Below are 26,123 nucleotides of genomic sequence, written 5' to 3' on the forward strand. Positions count from 1 at the left end.
TGATCCAGGTGGTAGACTGAATTTTATCGTTTTCAAATCGTGGACCGATTTTTTTTCATGCTCAATACGTAGTGGGCGAAGACTAAAAAAAATTAGTGTCCTCTTCAAAGCCGTTTAGACTCAGTTTTATAAGCTTGACAATTTTGTACTTTAGGCCATCCGAAAGAAATGACAAAAAGCTAAAATTTGATGTTCATTTTGTTTTAGTGTGATCAAAAATGTTCGAGGAACAAGAAAAACAGTAGAGGGTGTGCGCACTCCTCCGTGTACAAATCGACAAGCGGGCGCTGTTTTGTATAAGAGAAATGATCGCTTCTTAGATGAATCAAGAGCTGAGGTCGAGGGAACCTTGAGGACCAAACATCCAGCTCTGGTCATGCGTCTTATGGGTCGTGGCGTCCGGCAGCAACAAAATGCCTCTCTACTTCTTCAAAGCCAACGAGAAAGTCAAAACAGACGTTTACTACACCGAAAGCCAACACTAATGTAGACATTACAGAATACAAAAGTCAGGAGAATCTGTAGGGAAGTTTTTCCTATGAAGGATTTTTGTTTTTTTCTATAAAATCTCAAATTTTAATGTTTTTTTAATAAATGATATTTTATTTAATTTTTCAAATTTTGCTTGCAAATAATTTAATTTTTCAATTTTTTTTCATAACTTTTTTTTGTATAGTAATGTCTATAAATTTTTAACACGAAAAATTAAATATTTACAATTTTTGTGCAAAAAATTTTATATTCAAAATATATTTTTTTAATTTTTCCTCAATGGAAATAGATTTATGTAATAGGTGTTGATTTTTTATCTAATAAATCTATTTTTTAATTTTTTTCTAAAAATTTTTATTTTTCTCAATAGCTATGGTTTTTTAAAATTATTTTCCAAAATGCTAATTTTTGATTATAACTAAATTTTTTGAAATTTTTTTGAACAAATGTAATTTTTTGTTAATGGCTATGTGTTTTATATATTTTAAAAAATGAATACATAAAATTTAATTTTGAAATTTTTTTCAAAAAAATCCTAAAATCCTATATATATATATATAATGCTGGGGACGCTTCTGTAAGTATACACACTACTAATAAACAATAGGAAACGCTAGGTGGTGCCGCTATGTCCCCAGTATGTAAACAATCTACTTAGCAGTAAGCAACGCTCATGTGATTTTTTAAAATTTTAAAATGGAATATCAAAAAATGCAAAAAAGATTGGAAAAAACTAATCCATAGTTCCTTTCACTTTTTGTAAATGAAAGGCTCTAGATTTCATCAATAGATAAAGTCACATAAGAAAATAAACCTTTCTTAAGACTTCAATATAATATTTGCATTAATCTATGCAAAAAATAAAAGAAAGAAAATGAATAATTCCCACTCGGCAAAGCACCTTTTTTTTGGTAGAAATCCCTCATTCTTTTCTCCAAGTAATATCGTCTCTAAATAAATAAAATAATACGATGTTGTTGTTTTGTAGGGCCTTCGTCTTCAATATTGGCATGTCTGTATGTACTATAGAGTATATAAATAGATGGACGGGTAGATAAACAAATACCCGAGAGCTTTCTAAGGATAATTTGCATAATTCATTCTCCACTTCAAAGGGAACACCAGAGGGTCGCAAAAATACATAGATAAATGTTTGTATAAAACACACATTAAAAAAATACAATGCAAACACTTGCGATAAACGATGTTATGCACCTAGATATACACTTCATAAAAACACATTTTAAAAAAATCAAAAAATGACTGATCTCTTCATGTTTCCTTACACTTTCTACGGCTAATCATTTCATAGGGCACTTTCAGCTTGCTAAAGGGTTTTTCAATACGGACGCTCACACTTTACGTTTATAGGCTTCGAAAACGACGTCATATTTGTTATTGTTTCTTTGACAACTGTGCTCAGAAATAATTGTAGTTTCATCATGGAGCAGTACACACTCGAGTAAATTATTAAAATCTATTACAAAAGTGGTGAGTCTTTGATCCAAACTTTAAGAGCGTTAACGCCAATTTATGGTCAACGTAATCGACCTGCAAAATCCACAATTCAACGTTTGGTGAAAAAAATTTGAGACCACATACACGCTACATAATGTTCCCGTGACAGTGAGACAAAGAAATGCACGAACTATAAAAAAATATTGCTTCCGCAAGCGCATCAATTCAAGATGACCCCAAATTTGTCTCTTACGCGCCGTTCTCAATTGTTGGGCATCTCTGTGAGATCCTTGTGGCGAATTTTGCAAAAAGATCTTGGCCTACACCCGTATAAGATCAAGTTGACACACGAACTGAAGCCGCTTGAACACTTCAAACGTTGGGAATTCGTAAAATGGGCTGAAGGAAAATTTGAAAATGATCCTGATTTTCAACGTAAAATCATCTTCAGCTGTGAGGCATATTTTTGGCTCAATGGCTTTGTTAACAAGCAAAATATGCGCTATTGGGCCTGGAAAAACCCACACGTGATTCATGAGGCGCCATTACATCCCCCAAAAATTACTGTTTGGTGTGGATTGCATGCTGGCGGTATCATTGGGCCGTACTTTTTCGTCGACGATGACAATTGCCACGTTACTGTGAATGGAAATCGTTACCGCGCCATGATAACCGATTTTTTTTTGGCCTGAATTGGAAGATATGGACTTGGACGATATATGGTTTCAACAAAACTTCAAGTGTCACTTCAAACACAGCAAATGGTACCATCGATTTATTGAAAAGTAAGTCTGATGAGCGTCTTATCTCCAGAAATGGACCAGTCAATTGACCACCTCGCTCGTGCAATTTAAGGCCACTATACTATTTTCTGTGGGGTCACGTGAAAGCCCTGGTCTACACCAATAATCCGCCGACGTTAGAAGAGCTCAGAACAAATATTCAACGCGAAATTGCTGCAGTTTCACCCAATTTATGCGGAAAAGTATTAGAAAATTGGGTTCAACGATTGGACCTCGTAAAACGTGCCTGTGGTGGTCATTTAAACGACATCGTATTTCATTCATAAATTAACTTGAATTTAGTTTAACGGCAAATAAAGAAATTGCCGATATCTCAAACTGTTTTCGTTTTATTTAAAAAAAAAAGGAGCGCTGTTAATGAACAACCCTTTGTTACAATTATTACATGGGTCCCTTTCAAGCACATATTATGATGCCCCCTCACATGTTATAAATACTATACCGAGTGGTCCATTGACATATGAACACTGAATTTTAAACTTCAACAAGATATTAATCAACAATACACCTGCAATAAAATTTATGTATGTCTGAATTCTTTTAATAATTAATGTAGCTCCCCTTAGCGGCTATGATGGCTTCTGGGCGGCGGAGGAAGGCCTGGTACCCTCTGCAAATATAGCCCTCTATCATGGAGTCCCAGTGCTTGTTGAAGGTGGCTTTGAGGGCCTCGGTGTTTGGATGACGGACACTACAAGCCTTTACCTCGACATGCACCCAAAAGGTGTAGTGAAGGGGGTTAACATCAGGGTTGTATGAAGGCCAAAAGGGTAACAATAGTTCAAAAGAGTCTTGCAACGGCAGGAAGTGGGTTCTTCCATTGCAGGTGTCAAAAGTGGCTTCTCCATCTTGACAAGGTTATTTCTACTAACTTTTTTTTATAACTCTCTGGACAGTCGGGCATAGCATCCAGAGAACCCTTGCATTGGCCCTCATGGACTTGAGGGGATTGGCCTGGTATGTTTTATTTTACTCCTCTGGGTCCAGTTGGTCCTTTTTTATAGATCCCTATTTCCTTTCCAATGTTTCAGACTTGCTGATGGCTTATATAGTTGGCTTTTAGCCTCCCAACTGCTTGGAGTGCACAAATGGAAATTCTCGATTTCGTTCAAGTGTCAATTTCTCGCCTTGTACGTAAACTAGAGAGCTCAAGTTTGTTTTGATTTGTAACTAATGGTATATATTTTAATATATCGCAATTTGAATTAATATCAATCACACAACCTTCATTAATTATTGAATTAGTAAGTTTTCTGATTTGATTGGACCACACAGTAAATATATCGATAAGGGTATTGATCTACACTTTCAGGAGCGTTTGCAGAATACAGGGTGTGGCATAATAACTACCTTTTTTATCATCCATTAAAATCAGGCTGTAGTAATAGTAACGGGGTGAGGGTGTTTATAAAGATTATAAAGGTTTTTTTGTTTTTTTATGAATAAAGTCAGTCACTATATTGCATTAGAGTAACGTCTGCTTGCTGTCAAAAATAAATATATTACCAAAAAATGATGAAAACCCGTGAAAACCCAACATTTTAAAGATTTTTTGCAGAATAGTTAAAAAATAATCAATGAATCATTTAATGATCCCAAAATATATGAGAAGAGGTGGTGATCATTATATTTTGCATTTGATTAATTTTATAACTACTCCTGTAAAACTTTTAAATAAATATATATTTAAAAAGAAAAAAAAATATCATTTGAAATGAAAGTAAAACTTTTCTAATATATAAAACTTTTTTAAATGATAGTCCGTTCGTAAAATGAAGTATTCTTGATGCACCTTTTTTTCAAAATTCAAAACTGTCAATACAAAAAATAGAAAAGACACCCAGAAATATGTACAAATATCTATTGGTTACAAATGAGTTACATATATGTAGAACAATGAATAAAACATTTTTTTTATTTCATTTGACTTATAAAATCAATATTTGTTTGTATTTTACTATGTTTTTGTTAGTTCCAGAAAATGCCTTTCAAAAAGAAAAATTGTTCATAAATATAAAATGTACTTATGAATTTAAACATAAGATTTGGTTTGATTTTTTGTTTGTTTGTTCAATGTAGAGTAATTCTATAAACTCTATGTTTGAATGAATATAAAAGAAGGACTTGACACTCATTTATTGTTAGTATTATTGAAGGCTTTCTATTCAATTTATGTTCCACTTTTATTTTTCTTCTATATGTTTTTCATTGTATCATTCATAATGAAATGTTATCAACAAAATAAAAAAATGAAAATTGTTTAAATGAATAGAGAATCATGCTGTGATCATATCATTCAAACAAATTTGATGTCAGTCTGCTATCACAACCATACACATACATACAAAAAGAAAGGAATAGGAACAAAAAACTTATTCATAAACATATATACAAAGTTCGTATGAAATCATGTTTGTTAATAATAGATGTGAGGCTGATGAAAAATTGTAGATGAAAAATACCCACCGGGCCAACCGTTATTAGTTACCCATTTTAGCACACAAAGTACTGAAGTCCATGGAAGGATCTTTGGTGAATTAGGAAACATGTTTATTCACTATTCATTGAAACCCAAAGAAATTTTTTAGTCAATATATCCTCCCTCAGAATTGATGGGGAGCTCAAACTCCACTCTTGGGGTTTCTTTGCGGTATGTGAAGGTGCTCCACCTTATTGGAAGCCCCAGAGACAATTGCCAACGATGGATTTGATCTATGGGAGAACTTTGGTGTCATGAATTTTGAGGAATTTGGCTTCTTTATGAGGCCCAACTTCAAGCAGTTCACGGACATGGACTGTTTCTTTTGGTTGCCTCTGGAGTGTGTTTAAGGTCCTCCCCGACATTCAACCACATGAATACATTGTAAATCGTCTTCCTCGTGGCTGTAGTCTGCTCCCAGATGGCCTTCTGGGACAATACCATGCAGAGAAGCACTGTAAATTCAATCCTATTCTCGTATTGTGTGATCATGGCATGCGGTAAGGACGATGTTTTTCTTAGAAATCGACAAGCAATGAATGTTTTCTACAACATTAGTCGTCAGAACATTGTAAAAAAATGAGTCTAAGCTTCTCGAAATGTATGTAATAGTGAGAAGTCAATATTAGTGGTGGGCCCAGTACAGATAGTGTTGTGCCGGTCCTTATATATTCTGTCTACTCTAATAAAGTCGTAGAACTAGTCCTTGTGAGTGGGCTTAACATTGCAGTCTTAAGGAATATCTGTATATCTAGAACTGACTAATAAAAGAATGCATAAAATTAAGCCAAAACATCAAGAACTGAGCTTTTTAAATTTTTAGGACTGGAATGCGGGGCTAAATTGGACTGGATCAAGACTGATTTAGACGGGCCTGCAGTCTTCAGTTCCAAATAAAAACCGACACAATACAACCTACACCGCTTCCCAGCCAATCTGGAATGAAACTTTGGACAGATACCACGGAATAATTTTGAATTTTTCAACCGAAATTCCGACTTCCTTTGAGTTTTACAATTTTGAGATCCTCATAGATTTTGATTGGATAGAAAGCGCCCTAGTGGCCGATCTTGTACATTAAACTGTCATTATATTTACATATTTTGCTATGTTTTCGTACATTTTCTACATGTTTTTGGGTTTCAAAAGTGTAGATAGAGTTACTTTTTTAGAAAAAGTTATCGGAAACCCTGTCTCATGGGTTTTAAAAATGCCATTTTTTTAGATAAAATGTGTAATATATATTGTAACAATGATGAAGATTTAAACTCATCTGATTAACATTATATATGAATAGATTTATCTGGTAAATATAACACTTTGAAAGTTATAGATGCAAGAAAAGAGTCAAAGCAAATTACGCTACATGTTCTACGAACATACTCACTTTCCAACAAATCTTTTGTTTTTCTGTGCTATGAAGTGTGTACTTTTTTAAGAAACTAATTATGTTATCATTTTTTGGCACATTCAAATACTATAACAGGGGCTTCCACAATATTATATATGGTTGGGAGGACGCTTGGTTTTAGGGAATTTTTTGAAAATAAATCTAGGAATTAAAATTTTTTGGATACAAATTTCAAATATTAAATTTATTTGAAAAAAAATATTAAACCCACATTTATTCACAAAAAACTAAATTTTTTGGAAAAAAAATTCAAAAACTCATGAATACTCTCGTAAAAGTTAAATTATTTGTAAAAAAATGTCAAAACTGTTCACAAAAAATAAAATTTCAAATAATAAATTTATTGTAAAAAAAATAAAATAAGAAAGTATAATACCAATTCTCAAAAAATTAAAGCTTTATCAGATTTTTTTTAAAAATCCACAATTACTCCTAAAAAAATTAAAGTTTTCAGAAAAAAATTAAAAAATCTACAGCTCCTCACAAAAAGAAAAAAACCCAAAATTTAATAGCAATACTTTAATAATTGAAATTTTTCTCCAAAAAATTTCAAATTTTAAACTTTTTAAGAAAAAATTTCAAATGTTTAAATTTTTTGAGAAAAATTTCAAAAATCCACAGCTTTTCACCAAAAACTAAATTTGAAAAATTTAATTAAATTCTTAATATTAAATTTTTAAGTAAAAAGCAAAAAATCCTTTGTTTTTTTTTTTTTTTTTTTTTTTGGGGGGTTACGTCTTTAGCTCCTCCAACCCACCCTGTGCCCCGTGTAGACGACTCGACCACTCCCCCGCATATGTATTAATAATATTTTCTTCTTTGTGTGTATTCGAATATAGTTTATACACATATATTGTATGTACATAAGTTAAAAGGAAGACTTATAGCATGATCTTTGATTAGAAAGCATTTACTTTTTATCAAATGAAAAAACAGCAGAATTTATATATTTTCATTAACAAAATTAGAACAGCCCTTTAGGTTATTTATCTTATGTGTATTTACAAAGCTCCATATATTAAGCCCTTTCTAATTCAATTCATAATAATCCAATCCTCTCCTTGATGTTTCTACCATCATTTATCACATACATTCGCATTAATAATATAAATATTGATGACGGTATCTATGTTTGAAAGTCAAATTCATTATTTGTAGTAAAAAGAAGTATGTTTATAATTTAATATGTTTATAATTTCATTGCACAGCTGTCGCTGGTGTTATATTACTCCTTATTTAGGACCGTAGTCCCTTCCCCACAAATCCGATCTAACTTGTGGATCCGATAAGAAGATAAAATCGACCCTTCGTTACGTTGTTCAGTGTATTTTTTCATTTATTTTTTATTCTGTTATAAAATAGAATAAATTATATAACTATGTAACAATCTAATTTTGGAATTACAAACTCAGAGAACAAAGATGCAAAGTGAAGTGTATTGAACGAAAAAAAAGTGATAGTCAAATATCCAGCCAAAAAGCAACTGCACAAAACCATGATACTCAAGGCTAAGTGGGAGGCCTTTAGAGAGTGGATTAGTAAACTTGAAGGTCCTAAAGACATATCCAGGTTAATGAAGGCACGAGCAAACCTGGATGCTTTCGAGTTAGCATTTTAGGAGATCTTGGAGAGAAGACAAAGTAATATTAATTCCCAAACAGGGAAGAAAAAAGGCCTACTCTGACACAAAAGCCTTCCAACCAATCGTGTTAACAAATGTGATTCTGAAAATTCTTGAAGGTATGATACAATGTAGAATCTATGAGAAATCTATGTTTGCAAAAACAATATACCTTTACAAAAGGAAAATCTACTGACATTGCAATTAGCCGTTCGATAGATTGCTGCACAAGTAATATTTATCGTAACGAAGAAACCTTAGTGGCCTTCCTGATATAGAAGGTTTTTTTGACAGAGTCCACTTTGGTCATATTATTGATGCCATGCACAAGCATAGCGTTGACGAAAGAACAACTCGCTTGTATAGTAATTTTCTAAAAAATAGAACTATTTTGGCCCAGCATGGTGGCGAGAGCGCATCGGCATTACCAACATCTCGATAAGTTCTCACGATGGGCTGAAGGCAGATAAACTATTTTGAGTGGTAACAAAACCAAGTGGATGTTGACTACCAAAAGAAGAAAAGTTTACAATTTTACCCTTTACATGAACAGGACTGAGATACACCCTCAAGTATCTTGGACTCGTGTTAGATGATGGACTAAAGTGGAATGAACATTTAAAATATATCATGGCAAAGGCGAAGAGAAACCTCCTTGCTCCTTGCCTTGAAGGTATTCATGGGCCTTGACCACTCAAGTCCAGATGGATTTATGAAGCTTATTTTAGATCCGTAGTTAGTTATAGAGCGTTGCATTCTCAGGGAAACTCCAATCTAGCGAGTTAATGAAAACTGAGCTTCGTAAACTACAACTATTGGAATCACCGAGGCAATGCAGTCAACGTCAACAGCAACCATGGAAGTTTTTTATGGATTTATTTCCTTACATCTTTATGTAATTGAACGTGTCTGCTGAACAAGATTACAAATAAAAATAGATAACCCACTTAAATGGTTCGCTCATTCACGTAAAGGGTATCTACAATACCTTTATGGCTACTTAACGAGGTATTAAGTCCCAACCCCAAGCCGATGTACACAGGTTTGGTCATATGGACGACGGTACGAAGTGACAAGGGTATGGAATAAAGAAGAATATGATATAGTTGGATGTACTGACGGATCAAGAATAAATGGTCACACAGGTGCTGGTTGTGCCTTAACACGACATGACGCCGTTATTGGGTAATGTTCATTAATACTATATGATACACACACAGTATTCCAAGCTGAAGTTGAAGCTATAAGAAATCTAGCAAGTAATTTGCAAATTTACAAAACGAATGGCAAGAGGATATTATCTGATAGCCTGTCCGCTATATACAGTTTAAATATGAAACCAGGGCATATAGTGTGAAGAAATTTCTTGCTGTAAAAATCCCCTCCAGAATTCCAATAGTGTTATCACAGTTGGATGGATCAAGGGTCATAATAATAGCACAGGGAATGAGTTTGCTGATGCTTTGGCTAAGGAGGGTGCAGAAGGGGGTACGCCAGTCTATGCCCCCAATTCTGTGTCAGGCTTAGAAAGTTCTCAGAAAAGTGACTTTGAATGAGTTGCGAACTATCTAACTGCCACCAATCTAAGCAATTAATCATTGAGTCATACATTGAGATCTTTTAAAAAGGGTAACCCCCTGAGCCCGATCTGTTGACTCTGCGAAGAAGATGAGGGAACGCCATTTCATCTTATCTATAACTGTGCTCGTACAATGCAGGATTGACTGAACTTGCTATGGAGTCTGTGAAAAGAAAATATCAATGGAGGAGCTAATTTTTAGGATTTTTAATATGTTGTGTAAATATGATTTCTTTTGTAATAATAAAGTTAGAAACTCGTAGATGAACCTCTACTGCCTGATACGGGATTGAGTTCCGGTGTGGAGGGGTGTATCTAGGAGCTAAACAAACAATTTTATATCTTCTTATTATATTGTATTATAATAAAAAAAAAATATATGTGCAATTTTTCTAATGGTCTACTCTCAATGACTTATTAAAAATTGAAGGAAGAAAGAATATCCACTGGAGATTCACTTATTTAAATTGAGTGACCGAATTCTATTTTAATGTAATAATGTTAAACATCAAATTGCTCACCTTTATATTTATAAAATTCATAAAAATGATGGTTATCAAAAACTTTAGACTTTTTACGATTTTATTGTTTTCCCATAATAAAAATATACTTGACGATTAAGAGGAATTTTTTATCCATGAAAATGATTATATTAATTTCTTACTAAGTAAAAATAACTGGAAAATAAAATTGAAGTTTTCTCGTTTTTCTTTTTAAAATTCCAGGTTCAAATTTTGGAAATGTTAGACTTCAGGTCATCCACATTTTGGTTTCTGGTTACATTTTTGATTTCCTCGATAGTACCCCACCAAAAATAATTAAGGGATTCAAGTCAGGGCCACATGTCTTTGGGCCAGACATCTTCAAAGTTTTGAGCCCAGAACTCCACTTCCTGAAACTCTAGACGTCTCCTTGCCAACTTTCTTGGCATATGAAATATTCTGGACGGTCCTCACATTTATCCCGGCGGGGTTGTCTTTTTGGTATTTATGTGCATCATGCAAATTGGATACATGACACCTTTTTTTGCCTCATACTCACTGATTTGGTGTCGATTCAACACAAAAAAGGCATCAAATAAAGTTTATGTATGACGGAATCTCACTTCAAAATACATTAAAATGCAATTAAATCAACTAAAGTTTTTTGGCCCCCACAGACTATATGTTGTTACTCTCCAGGACATTATTTAATCTAATATTCTATCTACCTCTGCAATATGTATGTTACCTTGACAAAGAGGGGGGTATACGGTTAATTTTCACATGTTTTTATTTTGTTGATGATTTGGAATTATGACAAAGGACATGAAGAGTAGGATTTATAGTATATTTGAACATATGTAGTAAATTAGCATGTTAGCGTCTCATAAAAATCCACGTTTAGACTGCAGTTAATTCTATTTTCAATGTTCATATTTGGATAATTGTCATAATGTTTTTGTTTTTTGCATTGTACATGTATATTTCATTTCAGTTCTTTCAAATGATTGAAATTTCAATTATCCATCCAGTTACTTCACTCCACAACACATTTTCTAGGAACCTTAGAAATTGTAGAAAAGTGTGCCAAGGAAAAAAATAACTTTAATGTAATTGCTTTCTGCTCCAATTTAAGAAGCAGATATTTTGATAAAAATTCCAGATCATTACTTTTCTACTCTTATCATTAGTTTTCCTTTATTACTTTGCAAAAACAAGACATTACTTTTATCAAAAGCAAAAATAACAAATATATTTCTATTCAAAATGCACATTCAATGAATTTAGTCCTAAATACAATAATGCCTAATCAGTATCCATAAAAGAATGTAAAATAAATTGCCATGAAACAATTATACCATTTATCACATTCTTTGTCAGCTCATGATTAAAACAGAGTCATAAAGATATGGTAGGTAACATTTATGTAGAATCGAATACTTAAGAATAAATTGAGCAGAAGTTATGCATAAATTTAGTGCAGAACCATGAAGGAAAAAATACCACATGTTATTACTTTTTATGGATCACTTTAATCATTTAAAGGATATCATACTCTTCAGAATGTACTTCTAATAAATTATGAATATAAATGGGTACTTAACGAAATTAAGTACCTACATACTCCAATTTAAGAACATTTCACTGATTATCAATATATTCACGCAACCTGCTAAATATCTAACTAGTGTCGGAGCCGTTCAAAAAACTGCAGTCCTAATAAAATTTGTCAGTCCTAAGACCGATCGGATTTTATGGTAACTACAGGAGCTGAAATTCCGTCGTTTCAGCTCTTCAACCTCTTTCTATGAGACAAGATACTTGTAGGTTAATGTAGGATGTGTGTGGCTAGTACTTATAGAAGGAGTGTCCGGAGGATTATTTATATATACATATTTATCTCCTTTTTTAGGGCGGCAGAGGTCTAGGTTTTCGGATTATTTTTTTTTCAAAATCTTTAGTATTCACGAAAAAAATCAAAAATTAAATTACAAATATTTAATGTCGTATACAAAAAATATTAACCTAACTTTGCGTAAAATTTTTTCGTTTCTTATATTATAATTTAACCAGGCAACTTAGTTTTCTTTTTGCTCTTGAAGTAAATAAAGTTATTTTTCATGAATAACGATGTTAGATTTTCATTATGAATTGACTTGCTTTCTTCTTAAAGTATAAGAAAGGAGTGGAAGAAATCTAATATAGACCAATAATTAGGATGTAAAAGAGATTCTATCATTTAATAAAGATAATATATATCGTACATTTATTTAGCATAACATTTTATGCAGGTATAAGGAGACAGAGAGAAATGAGTGGATCTTTATGACGTCAATGAAAAAAAAAAAAAAAATAAACAATCGGGAATCAATGTTCTATAGTAAACAATCAAAAGATAAAAACAGTTTTATTGAGATTTTTATTATGGACAATGTAACTTTACTCATCCATATCTTCTTTATTATAATTGGTACTAGACTAACTAATCAGCAGAGCATTGTAATTTTAAACCATGTTGAAGTACTTTCTATTAAACATATGTAACATACGGGATAAAAAGTCCCGGCCTTAACAAAAGAAAACACGTTTTTCCCCGTTCAAAATTGGCATTTTAAACATTAGTATTATTGTTTTTTATTTACTTCATGGAGTAAAGTTCCCTTAAGACCTTGCAATTCATTACCTAGTCTGAACGTTGTTATTTTTTTTCAATCATAAAGCAGTGTCATATTAAACCATGAAATTGTTTTTCATCCATTTTTTGGAAATAACAAACGTAGCGTCACACTTAAACAAATAACTAACAATCTAAAGAATAGATTGCCATGACATTTGAAGAGCTGTTTTTTGAAAGTTGGTACTAATTGAAAATGAAATTAATTTAAAAAAAATAGTGCATCTATATATGAAACCCGGACTTTTCAGTCCCTACAAATATACAATAGCACAAAATAAAATTTAAATTAAAAAAAATAATTATAAAGATTAATTTGTGTTGTTTAAATAACACAACTTTTATAAAATAGAGCAAGAATAATTCAAATTTAAACATGCTGATTTATATAGTTGTTTACAAAACGAAACAAAAATGAAGGGTTAAAATTTTCCGAAAATTGCAATAAAATAACTTTATTGCACTCAATGAAAGTGTTAACCCTTGTTTTGAATATAAAATAAGTTACTATTATTTTATAAAAGTAATAAAATAATTTGTTTTTCCCCACATATGAATTGTATATTATAATATCCCATTTGCAAGAAAATAGATAAGTTTTTAGTTTGATATGTGCCAAAAAAAACGGAGTATTTAATATCGTCTTTCTAAAAAAAATGTATTCCTTTGCCTTGTTAAAAAAACATTGTTTACGTCAAACAAACAAAAGGATTCCAACCTATTTCAAATAACATGTATCTGATTTAACGTTACTTGTTAACAAAGTACTTGCATGTACATTGTACAATATATAAATAAATATGAACAAAATTATATACTGATAAAAAAAAACCGGTTATTTACTTATTCCGAATTGGACGTCTAATATATGTTAAAAAGACATAGCAATGCAAATGTTGAGAACCATATGTGTACAAACATATGTAGTAAAAAAAATGAATTGAGAATCACATTGTAATTGAATAAATAGCTGGTTTTTATAAGACCTCCTGTAAATAAAAGGTAAAAAAAAAAATGTTCCTATCCTTACAAAAAGCCTAATTCATTATTCATTTGAGCTCATTAATTTAAAGTCCTTCTGGAGGGCCAATGATGATATTAGCACATTGATATGGATAACATGTAAATTAACTTGAGGTAAATACTTGCTAAGATATCAAAGAATTAACTGGGGGAAAGGAAACATACTCAGAGTCAATTTTCATTAATGAAATATTAGGTAAGCTTTTGATTTTCCAACATAATATATCTATTCTGTCAATTTTATTCTTCATATTTTTTTGATGGAAAAGTCAAGGTCGAAAGTGTCTCTTTTCGTATAAAAATATCATTAACAAAAACTAAACAGTTTAATAAAAATATTTTGAGGTACTGAAATGATTTAAAATAAAGAAATATTGCACACCTTGGGAACATTGATTTAAATTGTATTTTTATCTAATTTACTTCTCCACAAACCAATATTTGACCAAAAAGCATGTTATAAAGAAGCCTATTATATCCTATTATCTTTACTTTTCTATACCAAAAACAAAAAAGCAACTCCAGCAAGGATTAAAACCATATATAAATCAACTTTGCATGTGCACCAGTAGAGCAGAAAAAAAAATGCATAAAACGATATTTAGACTGTGCATAAAAGGGATATTTCAAAAGAGTTTTTAATGGAGGAAAAATAAAATAGCATTCTGCACTGACATAATTGCTATAATTATAGCTTCAATTAATCATAGCAAAAAAAAAAACTCTAACGAAAGGAGAAAGAGAAAAATTGTAAAAACTTACAACCAAATATTTGTATTTTCTTTGTTAAGAAAGCCTTACAAGAGACCTTCTAAATTTCTCAAACGTCTCACACTCGTTCTTTTCAACAAGTCTCGATATATTGGTTTTACACCTTTAAAATAAAGGAGGAACGGATGGATTTCAAGCGTGGCCTCTTTTAATTGAATTAGGGGAAGTCTATCCACACCAATAGAGAGCTTTGGATATAAAATCCGTGCCCCGTATCAGCTGTAATGAGTAAATCAATATTCCATAAGGGATCCCGGAGTCAATAGGTAGAACAATAATAACTAATATATAAAAATTGCTTCATCAAATTCACAATAGAATGAATATACCTTAAATAAAATTTAATAATAATGTTGAGAGAAAGCTAATTCAAAATTAAGCTGCTGCCTCATCAAAACTTTGTCACAAGACCAAAAGACGTGTGCGTGTAAGGGATTAAATATACATTAATATTACAAAATATATCCATCGATATATGTATATAAATTAAAAAACTGCTGAGTCCTACGATATTTAAAAAAGTGCTGCACTGATCATAAAAAATATGGAGAAAAATATTGATAAGAACAGCACATTCATAAATTGTCTATGATATTGAAAAAGAATTAAATTTTTCAATAATTTTTTGTCTTTGTTTTACATCATGATTTGAGCCCCTATGTTTATTGTATATACTTATTCCTGCCTTTGCTTTTATGGTTTGCTGCACCAGGTGTTCAATTGAAATCTGAGCACTGACTAATTCAATAATTAATGAGGGTTGAGTGATTGAAATTGATTCATATTTCGATATATTAAGGCATAAATAATTAGTTACAATACAAAACAAATTTGAGCTCTCTAGATTACGTTCAAGTCCATAAAATGACATTTCAACGGGATCGACGAATTTCTATTCGCGCACTCCAAGTAGTTGAACGTCTCCAGTACCACCTTCTACGCTGTCAGCAAGTCTGAAACGTAGAAGATGAGGAAGGGCTCTGTCACAAAGGTCAAATTAGACTTACCCCTCAATTCCATGATGGGCCACGGAGTTATCAGAGAGCTAACAACAAATTGGGTGGAAATAGCCTTGTGAGATACTTTTGATATTAGTAATGAAAGAACCCCATCTCCTCTGTTGCAAGACTTCTGAATTAGGGGTTTAAGTTCTTCTGAACTATATTTTGACACTATTGGTCCCCATACAGGTCTTATACCCACCCCCTAGACTACATCTTTTAGGTACATGTCAAGGGGAAGACCTACAGTGTCCGTCATCCAAACACTGAGGCCCTCAAAGCTACTGTGAGCCAGCACTGGGACACCATGACAGAGGATACATCTGCAGCGGGTACCAAGCTTCTGCTCCCCCTGTAAGCATCCTAGCCGCTAAGGGCAGCTACATTAAGGATTATGAGAGACAGATCATTTCATAGTATTAATTTTGTTGAAGTTTCAAATTCAAAATATTCCGATTTCAATGGAACACTCGGTATATGCACAAACAATTATATGTATGCTTGGCTATTAAAGGTGTATGCTGGCAAAATACTATCACAATGGGCTATTAACGAAATAAGTAGGTGGTTGTCGTATGAAAAAAGAAAAAAACTTTACCAAAAACTTTGTCTATTTAAAGACGGGAATGAGCAACTCTCCAAAGTATAGTCATTATCCAAATTCTACAATTTCTTATGCTACAAATAAATGTCTACTTCTTATATCATAAAAAATTAATTTAAACTTTTAAATTACCTCTTTCTATTTATCTAGACATTGTTTGTTTCCCTCTTACCTCCTGCTTTCATGTGGTTGCTTTTTTTAATACTTCAAGAACAATATAATAAGTATGAAAAAAGAAGAGGAACGAAAAAATTAGTATTAAAGACTCCATTGCTGACATAGCATAAAATTCTTTATATTCTGAAGGAGTTTTATATGAGCTAGAAGGGGTTAAATCCATATTATAATATATATGTAGAAAGGAAAGTTTTTTTTCTGCCGATTAAAACTTATTTTTTCAAAAATACGTTAAATCCTCCAAGAGTTATTAAATATTATGCTATATAATAGGTAAACTCACTAAACCTTTCATTAATATTTTTTGTAAATGCCCATTATGATACATTTATAGAAATAATCTTATTTAGTTAGTAAATTAGATTTTCCCCTTTTCAGGGGATAGTATTTTTCCCCTGCCCACATAACTCCTCTGCTGGGAATAATATATAACTGATTTTGGTAAAGTTTGAGGGCACTGGTACGTTCCCAATTATGATTTGCAGTTTCCCTGTTTTATAAATTACCAAACCAACCGTTATTTTTTACCTATGTCAGCATACAATGTATTAAAGTCCATAACAGGATCCCGGGTTATTTAGAAAAAAAAGTGTAACTATTTATTATTAATGGAAACCCAAAGAACATGTTTTAGAAAATATATCCACTCTTGGAATTGGTGGTGAGCTCCAGGCAATGGTGGAAGCTGCTGTGGCGTCTCCAGCAGGACTTGGAATACACGTATGCCTAGATAGAATAGTCTAGGGGGTGGAGGCCATGACTCTGAAGCGGTCAGAAGTCTGCTGCCCAGATGTGCATGTTGTCTTGGAGCCAATGTTGGGTTTTCTTTGTGGCGTGGGCAGGTGTCTCCATCTTGCTGGACACCCAGGGAGAATTGCCTACGATGGATTTGATCAATGGTAGAACTTGAGTGTCTAAAATTTTGATTTAATCATCAAGCTGTATCCTAAAGGGAACCACACAGGATTCATGGTCTTCCCTTTGGATTTAACAAGGCCTAACGTCATCGCAGGAGTAGGGTGTTTGGTGTTGGAGACATATCAGTGCTCCTCTACATCATCCCTAAATGTCACTACTCGATCATTTGATATCTTGAAGACAGGGTCAAGAGTAAAGGTCTTCTGATCAGGGATGATTTTTCTCTGCTATTCTCTAGACAGAGGGCACGGAATACAGCAATGATACTCTTTTCCTACCTTTTTTTAGAGCTCTGGACACCGCAGATGGGGACTTGTTACTCTTCCTTGGCATTTCAGGAGGCATTATCATAAAATATATATTAAGTATAGGTAGAGCCTTGTAAAAAGACAATTATTTAATTAAATTAATTTAATTCACCAATAATGTCAATAAATTTTTCATGTAGAAATATTAATGCATACATAGTTATACTCCAATAATCTTGCCGGTTAAACTACTTCTCTTGGTTTACCCACATTTAATAGTTAGCTTCTTGATTAAATATTTCTAGTAAGATGGTATAAGTCATTAAAATTTCAGGCCCTTAGTTTTCTTATTTATTTTTAAATAATGTGTAACTACCATAAATGTCGATACGGACCCATGAAATTTAATCAAAGAATGACATATATCAACTAGGGTATATGTATGATATATTTTATTACGCCCATACTAAGAGAAACTCTATAATCCTCTTCTTTCCCTTTATTACGAATTATTTTATTATGAACATACTAATACCCACTTGCTAATCCCCGGATAGACGGAAAGCCACTTACTAGAATAGTTGATAAAGCAAGCATTGGCAGTATGAATATATATTTCAATGAAACCCCCTCTTTTAATATATAACAAATAACAATATATGAAAAATCACAGCCGTTTTACATGTAGCATTGAGCATGTATACAGGGTGCACTATATATCCCTGATGTATATCATATATAAAAAATTTGATTCATGAAAAAATAATGTATTCATATGAATGAAATGTAGCAGGCGTTCTGTATGTAGCATCGATTATTTCCAGCTAAGGCTCAGTGAGGTAGCAATCTAGGGACTAAAGTCCTGGTTTATTCATCATTCAGAACTTCCTATTATTATTTGTTCCAAAGCTGATATGATTATTCCTTCCTTCTTGAGGAGGGAACAATTATGTATTTAGTATCTACTTGAAAGTTTGCTTTTAAAAAACGGTGTGTATTTCTTTTATATTTTTTAAGAAAAGTTTCAATGTTCGACGATGCAGAATAACTCAAAGCAATGCCAGGTACTACCAAGAGTACTTTATTAGGAGCTAATACACTTTCCTAAGGAAGAATAAGTTTATCAATAAATCTGATAGTCTTTCACATCGTGTCTCTTGAAGGCATTCTTAGATACATTATAAGATAATGAGGATTGATAAAATCTTTAAATATAAAGTCAATTTCTAATGTAAGCATGATACTATGACAGCTATAATATTAAAGTGAGAATTAGCTCTTGCGGGTCTAAAAATGATCTGTATACAAGTTAAGCATCATATAAATTTGACAAAATTAAACCCATAATCGATCAGTTATCGTATTTTTCGGCAAGCTGTCCTAGAATCAAATCTTTGAAAATAAAATGCAATAGAAAAAAAGTTACCTTAAGTAGGGGCGTCCGCAGGGGGTGTGCTGGAGGGGCTGTAGCCCCTACCCAAATGGATAATTATTTGCTTGTTACTAGAAAATTGTATATTTGATAAAATTTAATTTTTTTAAGGATACCTATAGATTTTTGATACAGAAAAAGAAAGTATTACATGTAGGCAGACTAATACAACGTACCCTAAGTAAGTAAATGAGTGAGATGTAAAATATATATGTAAATATACTTGGCATAAACCATTTTACTTTTGAGTCAGATTGTGCTAATAGGTGTTGAACAAAAACTATATAATTAACATGTACGCGCTAAAATAAAAAACTGTGCTAAAATCTATGTATGTAGTGTGTACCCAAGTGTTGGGCTCGGCCCATCTAGGAACTAAGACTAAACTAACAAACTAACTAACATTATCCATACAATAATTATATGCAGATGTGTACGATGACTAAATTCAACTAATAATAAACAAGCGTTCACAGAAAAATAATAAATTATTATATTTAGTATGTAAAAAAACAACAGGGAAACTTTTAAATTTATGTTTATTAAAATCTAATTTTTTTATTATTTTTAAATAATAGCATAATGATAAGAATTTATTATATACTACGTATATGTATTAAGAGAGTATTTACAGATAGAAGGAAAGAAAGAAAGTGAGCTAAAAAACTATGACTTTGAAAATTGTAAAGCACCTCTAAATAACAATAGGAGTTGTTTCACTCAAAAGAAATATGAGTCAAGGACCCCCAAGGCCCTCAGTAAAAAGGAAGACAAGTTATAATAGTATTACAATCAATCACTATAAGGCAGTGGTCAGGTTACTTTTTTTAGCTTAACCCAAAAAGAACTTCGTGTAAAATTAATTTTTTCCAAATTAGTGGAGAGGCGTCCCCAGGATTATATATATATATATTTTAGGGGGCGGTAGTTTTTGGAATTTTTTTTGTAAAAAAAAATAAAAGTAATAATTTTTTTTTTTTAATTTAATAAAACCATAGATATTCATTAAAAAAATCAAAAATTAATCTTTCACGGATTAATTTTTTTGGAAAAAAATTTCAAATTTTTTTTTTGTTGTGGAAAAAAAATTCAAAAATCCGATGATATTCGCAAAAAATTTCACATTTCAATGTTTTTATAAATATAAAAAAACCATGGCATTCATGAAAAATTTATAATATGATATTTCACTTATTAATTTTTCGGAAGGACCAATTGAAAAACTAATTTTAGCATGTAAAAAATTTTAAATGATCAATTTTTTGGAGAAAAGTTCAAAAAACCATGGCTATTATAAAAAGAAATCAAAAATTAATATTTCACTGATTAAATTTTTTGGAAAAAAATTTCAAAGATCCATTGTTATTCACAAAAAATTTATAATATCCATAGCTACTCACAAAAAATTTCAAATATTACATTTATTGGAAAAAAATTTCAAAAGTCAAAAGGTATTCACAAAAGAAAAAAATTTCCAAATTTTGCGTAAAATTTTTTCATCCTGACCAAAAAAAATCTATTAAAAAAAAATTCCTCCTTTTTTTGGGGGGGGGGAGAGGCTATAGCCCCTGCAGCCCACTTCCTACAGATGCCACAAAGTGGCATATTATTTATGTGTTTATTTAATTTAACACTTGGAACTAGTACTCGTATGACCCTCAAAATGTTATAAATTACACCAAATGTAGTAATTTATAACCCCTGTTCCCCGACCACTGCCAAAAGGAAATAATCTCATTTAGTGCAGTTTCCCTGAAGAAAAAGAGACAATGAGATTGATTGATTGATTTGGGTGGTTGTGTTCTAAAGATTATTGCTTTATAAGTAATCATTGTAGGTATTTAAATATATATAAAAGTATATTAATGCGTGTTACAATCATTCCTTTGAACAAAAAATATTGCAAAAATAAAAGTAAACAAATATATTTTTTGGCACAAGCTTTTAGCCTCTTACGTTTATGTCTGCACATTAAATGTACATGTCTAAAATCATTTTATGAATTTATGTGGCAAATGACTGTAACACGGGATATCCACTAAGTTTATTATAATAATAGTAAATAAATAAATCACAAAAATAAACAGAAAAAAAAAGAGAAAAAAAAAGACAACTACTTCTATTTAGATTGTATATATATATACCTATGTAAAATGTACATTAACTAATGACTAATTATTTATTCCGAGTATGTTACAATATTATTATTTAAAAAAAATATTCATGCAAGAAAGAAATCTGACTAATAATTAATAAGAAGAATTTGTAGAAATGAAGAAAGTCTGTGTCCGAGTGTTTGAAATAGGAAAGGATTGCACTTTATTCAAGTGAGAGAAATGACTAGTATGTAGAAATAAATAATGGTCCAACTCTCGTCATATTCACTACTTACGTCAGGGTTGCGTCACATTATTGATGATGGCATTATGAACATTTATATTTGAAAATGTACAAAAATTATCTTTGTAGTTTTTACATCTATGTGGGATATGGTTTGCAAACTACTCCTGTAAAATTGCAATTTCCTATGAAGTCATCTTTAAGTTGCACATCTCAATAAAATTATGAAAAATGTACATGGACATCCGCAGGAGTATATTTTTAGAGGTTTGGCTTGTGGATTTTTGTTTGAAAATAAATCTTAAATTAAAATTTTTGGAAATAATTTAATTTTTGAAATTTTCTTTCAAAAAATTATTTTTTAATTTATTTTCATCAAAATTTAATTTTTGAAATTAATCTTCTGTAAATAAGTATGGATTTTTGAAATTTTTTTCAAACAAAAATAAATATTTAAGCTATTTTTCAGGACTAATGATTTTTTCAAATAATTTTCACAGAAAATTTAATTTTCTGTGAAATTGTTGATTTTTTTTTTTTTTACAAAAATACAATTCAAATTTAAAAAAAAAGTAATTTTCTGTGTATAGCTATGAATTTTTTTAAAAATTCCAAAAATATCATTTTTTATGAACAACTTAAGATTTTTGATTTTATTTTCTTCAAAAATCACCTCCCCTTCCTCCCAAAAAAGGCATATATATATATATTTAAATAAGCCTGCGGGCCCCTTGCAAATATACATATAAAGTAGTCTCACAAAAGAGGCTCTTTACTACAATGTGATATATGCTTACATTTACATACGTTTGCTACCTAATGTATTCTTTATCAAAAATAAAGAATGTATCAACATTCAACACATTTCATAATGGAAATTTCATTCAAAAACATTATAATTTACTTTATTCCTTTGTACAATAATGGGAAAAAGTAGGAAAAGCCTTTTTCAATTGTATGTACTACAATATAATAACATATATGAGAGGCCATTTCTCAATCCTTTCGGAATTGTATTTGTACCTACGTTCTACATATTATGTATATTTAATTTAATTCTTTATCTGACGACTTTGTTGATGATCCTAAATCCCTATTCTTCTTCTCATCCTGTTGTTGTGATAGGGAAAAATAACTCAAAGTAGAGTACATTCTTTAATTAAAAAAAAAACTTTGTGGTAAGTTTGTTTATGTATAGAAACATTTGATCAATTTGTTTTTAGGGCGAAAAGTTATTTGAGTATAAAGTTGCATATGTATTCAGCCCCTTCAATACATCCCCGATAATAATTAATGGATGTAAGTATATAAAGATCAGGGACGTCTGCAGGATTATAAATATATATATATATTTTTTTTTTTTTGGGGGATTTGATTTTTTGGATTTTTTATGAAAAAATTTATAACATCGATAGCTATTCGCAAAATATTTATAACTTCAAATTTTTTGAAAAAATTTCAAAGATCCGTAGTTATTCACAAACTATTGAGTTTTTTGAGAATAAAAAAACTCAAAAATTCGAAACTGTTAAAAAAAATAATTAATTTTTACACAAATCAATCGCAAAAATTGAATTTCAAATATAAAATTTTAGAAAAAATTTACAGCTATTTACAGAAAATTACGTTTTTGTAGGAAATTAATTTCAAATTTGATCCATTTGATTTTAAATATTCTAAAGTTCATGGCTATTCAATTAAAATCGAAATTTTTTCCAAAAATTTCGACTATTAAATTTTTAGAAAGATATTTTAATAATTCATTGCTACTCACTAAAAATTGATTTTTTTAGAAAAAATTTCAAAGTGAAATTTCAAATATTAAATTTTGAGGAAAAAAAAATTCAAAAATTTATAGATATTCACAGAAAATTATATTTTTTGATCATTTGGATGGGGGGGGCTAAATCCCCTCCAGCCCACTCCTTGCGGACACCCCTGAAAAGATGTACTGATACTTTGGAAGCCTGGGTCTATCAATAACAATTTGCATGTATAATATGGCTGTTAATGATTTTTCAATAGAGGTTCTACTATAGAGGTAAAAACATATTAATTACATTATTATGTTTTCCGAAAAAAAAAAAAAAAAAGGGAGAGGAGAAGTGGCCCTGAGTGTGCTTTGATATTGACATAACCAATAAAATGTAAAATGGATATCCAAAATATCAGTAAATTATGAGTCTTCTTTAATTTAGATCTTTTTGTTCATTCTATATTTTGAATTAGAGTTTTATTCAAATTATCAAATTAAACCACAAAAGCCATGTGTTTAAAAGAGTACGGTAGGTCACCCTAGCTAGATGGTATTTATCATGAATATGAGAGTAGTTGGAACAAATAATTTTATTTAAGTGCATTTCATTCTTTTTTGTCTTTGTACATTACTTAAAAAAAGGAATTATCCTTCCCCCCAAAGGCTTTTGAGTTGTATGATCATCTAAGTAGTTGAATAGTGATAGTATCCCTTATCTTTGGCTATCAAATATCTGAGAAATATTACTTTCTTGCATGAATTGATAGCCAAACTAAATGTTATAATCCTTCTCTGCATCATCAAATTATGGCAGATGAAGTATAATTAACTTCTGTGAGTTGATGCTTGTTTAACACGCAAAAATGATTGTAGAACGCTCATACAACATTATTTGTTTGCACAAAAAGAGGAAGAAAGTGCAAGAAGAATGAATACGACGATTGAGATGTATTTATGGATGTTGAGCACTGATTAATTTGGGAGTGTTTGAAATTGACTAGAAGTGATTGATGAATCAATCTGATCATACAAGGATAGAGGAAGAGTGAATGCATTTTTGGGTGCCTAAGAATCAAGGGATATGCTTGCAGGGAAATCTTTAAAATCCGAGCTGTAGAGACTGCTGCAAACTGAGCAAATCATTTAAGGAGTACATCAAGTCAGGCTTAGCAAAATTGAGAGAAGGAGGTTGAATTAAAGTATGCTGCTCAGGTGGAAGGAAGCATGAAGATGGAGTAGAAGATGGAATAAAGTAAGGGGAATAACGATAGAGGGCGCTGGTTGTTACTGTTGGGTGTTGGAGTTGTTGGAGGTGGTTGGTATGCTGTTGTGATTGTTGTTGAATATGATGAGATGGGGAAGAGAGTGTTGGGATTGATGACTGCTGACTCGAGTTCGTTGATGAAGGAAGTGCGAAATGTGACTCACCGTAACTGTTGGGCGTTGTTCCATTTGTTCCTCGTATGACTGGACGAGTTCGGGTTGCGATTGTTGTGGGTATCATGACCTCCTTTGGCTGGGCTTTTTTACACTCTACCTGGAAGATAATAAACGAAAAGAAAGTGATTACTTTTCAAAGGTTCATCAGCTAAAATAATTTATACACTTAAATGGTAATTGCACATTCTAGCCAGAGCTCCTCCAATTAATAACAAGGTATGGGGCTCTGAGCTTGGCATAATATTATCCATAAATCTTTCTTTTTTTTCTTCGTTTCTTTTTGATTAAATTTGGCATGCTCTACGCTTTATGTACATATATATTTAAAAAATACAAATATATACCAATATAATCGAATAGCTCTAATTAATAATACACTCTTATATATAAAGGTATATGCGTGTATATTTTTAGAGCAGGTGTGCTTTCTTATGCATGTATGTATGTTCATTTCTTTCACGAAATGTAATTGCCATGTCGTTCAAAACCTTTTGGAAAGTTAAAAGTATATACATAAAAATAAAAATAAAATAGAAGCAAACTGCATAAACAACCTTTTTTTTAAAAAAAAGATTTTTTTTGTATGGATTGCATTTTTATGATACAATAATTATATTCATATTGTAAGCCGGTATGTATCAAGTTTCAAAACCATGTAAAAGTATTTCCTTTTTAATTTCTGCTATATAACTTAAAATAAAGTGTTTTTATATTAATATTTTAAGGTTATATTATACATTGTGAAATATGCCACTTAATGAAAAATTAGAGTGTAATCAATATTTTGGATAGCCAATTAAATAGGGTACTTATAGGCAGTTTGAAAACACTTCTGAGTCGGACAATGCTTGATGACTATTATTGATATTTTTTATCCTAATAAATTATTACTTATTTCTTTGTTTCCAACGGTTGACGACTATATTTGTAAAGTGGGTGGCTAAAAAAATACAGATGACGAATATATTTGTGAGAAATGAAATTGATGAATCTATTCGGATAACGAATGTTCCCATCATGCTAAATAAAAACAGTACAAACATCTTCTATAGCTAACGTGTCAAACTACCCACGTAAAAGTACTTTTATAATACCTAACCAGTCATACAATTCAGGTTTATATGAATAACTCAAAAGAAAATCTGATTTCATTTTCGTTTCTTCAAGTAGTTTTTTTTTTTTGAGAGAGAGAAAGAGAGACAGAGGAGATGGGTTTAACGGATAATATCAATAAGGAAAATATATAGAAAAAATATTTATGTATGTAGTTTATACCATCAAATGAATAAAAAAACTAATGGCAATAAAAATGTAATCATATTCTGAGGGATTATTAGATAACTTATTCCAGGAATTATTATATAAATTTGTAATAAATACAATTCTTTCCCTACAACTTTTTTTCTAGCCATAT

At 31.1% G+C, this 26,123-nt stretch overlaps 1 protein-coding gene across 2 annotated transcripts in view; it reads right to left on the reverse strand.

Annotated features, from left to right (window-relative positions):
* The window catches only part of Rbp6 (RNA-binding protein 6), a 135,165-nt gene that overhangs the window by 33,763 nt on the left and 75,279 nt on the right, over positions 1-26,123 (reverse strand). For both annotated transcript variants that reach the window (XM_040723270.2, XM_040723269.2), the window contains exon 7: positions 24,698-24,806. In XM_040723270.2, coding sequence (XP_040579204.1) covers positions 24,698-24,806 — 109 coding nt within the window. The remainder of the gene's footprint in view (positions 1-24,697; positions 24,807-26,123) is intronic.

The sequence above is a fragment of the Lepeophtheirus salmonis genome, chromosome 13 (assembly GCF_016086655.4).
Source record: "Lepeophtheirus salmonis chromosome 13, UVic_Lsal_1.4, whole genome shotgun sequence".
NCBI lineage: Eukaryota > Metazoa > Arthropoda > Copepoda > Siphonostomatoida > Caligidae > Lepeophtheirus > Lepeophtheirus salmonis.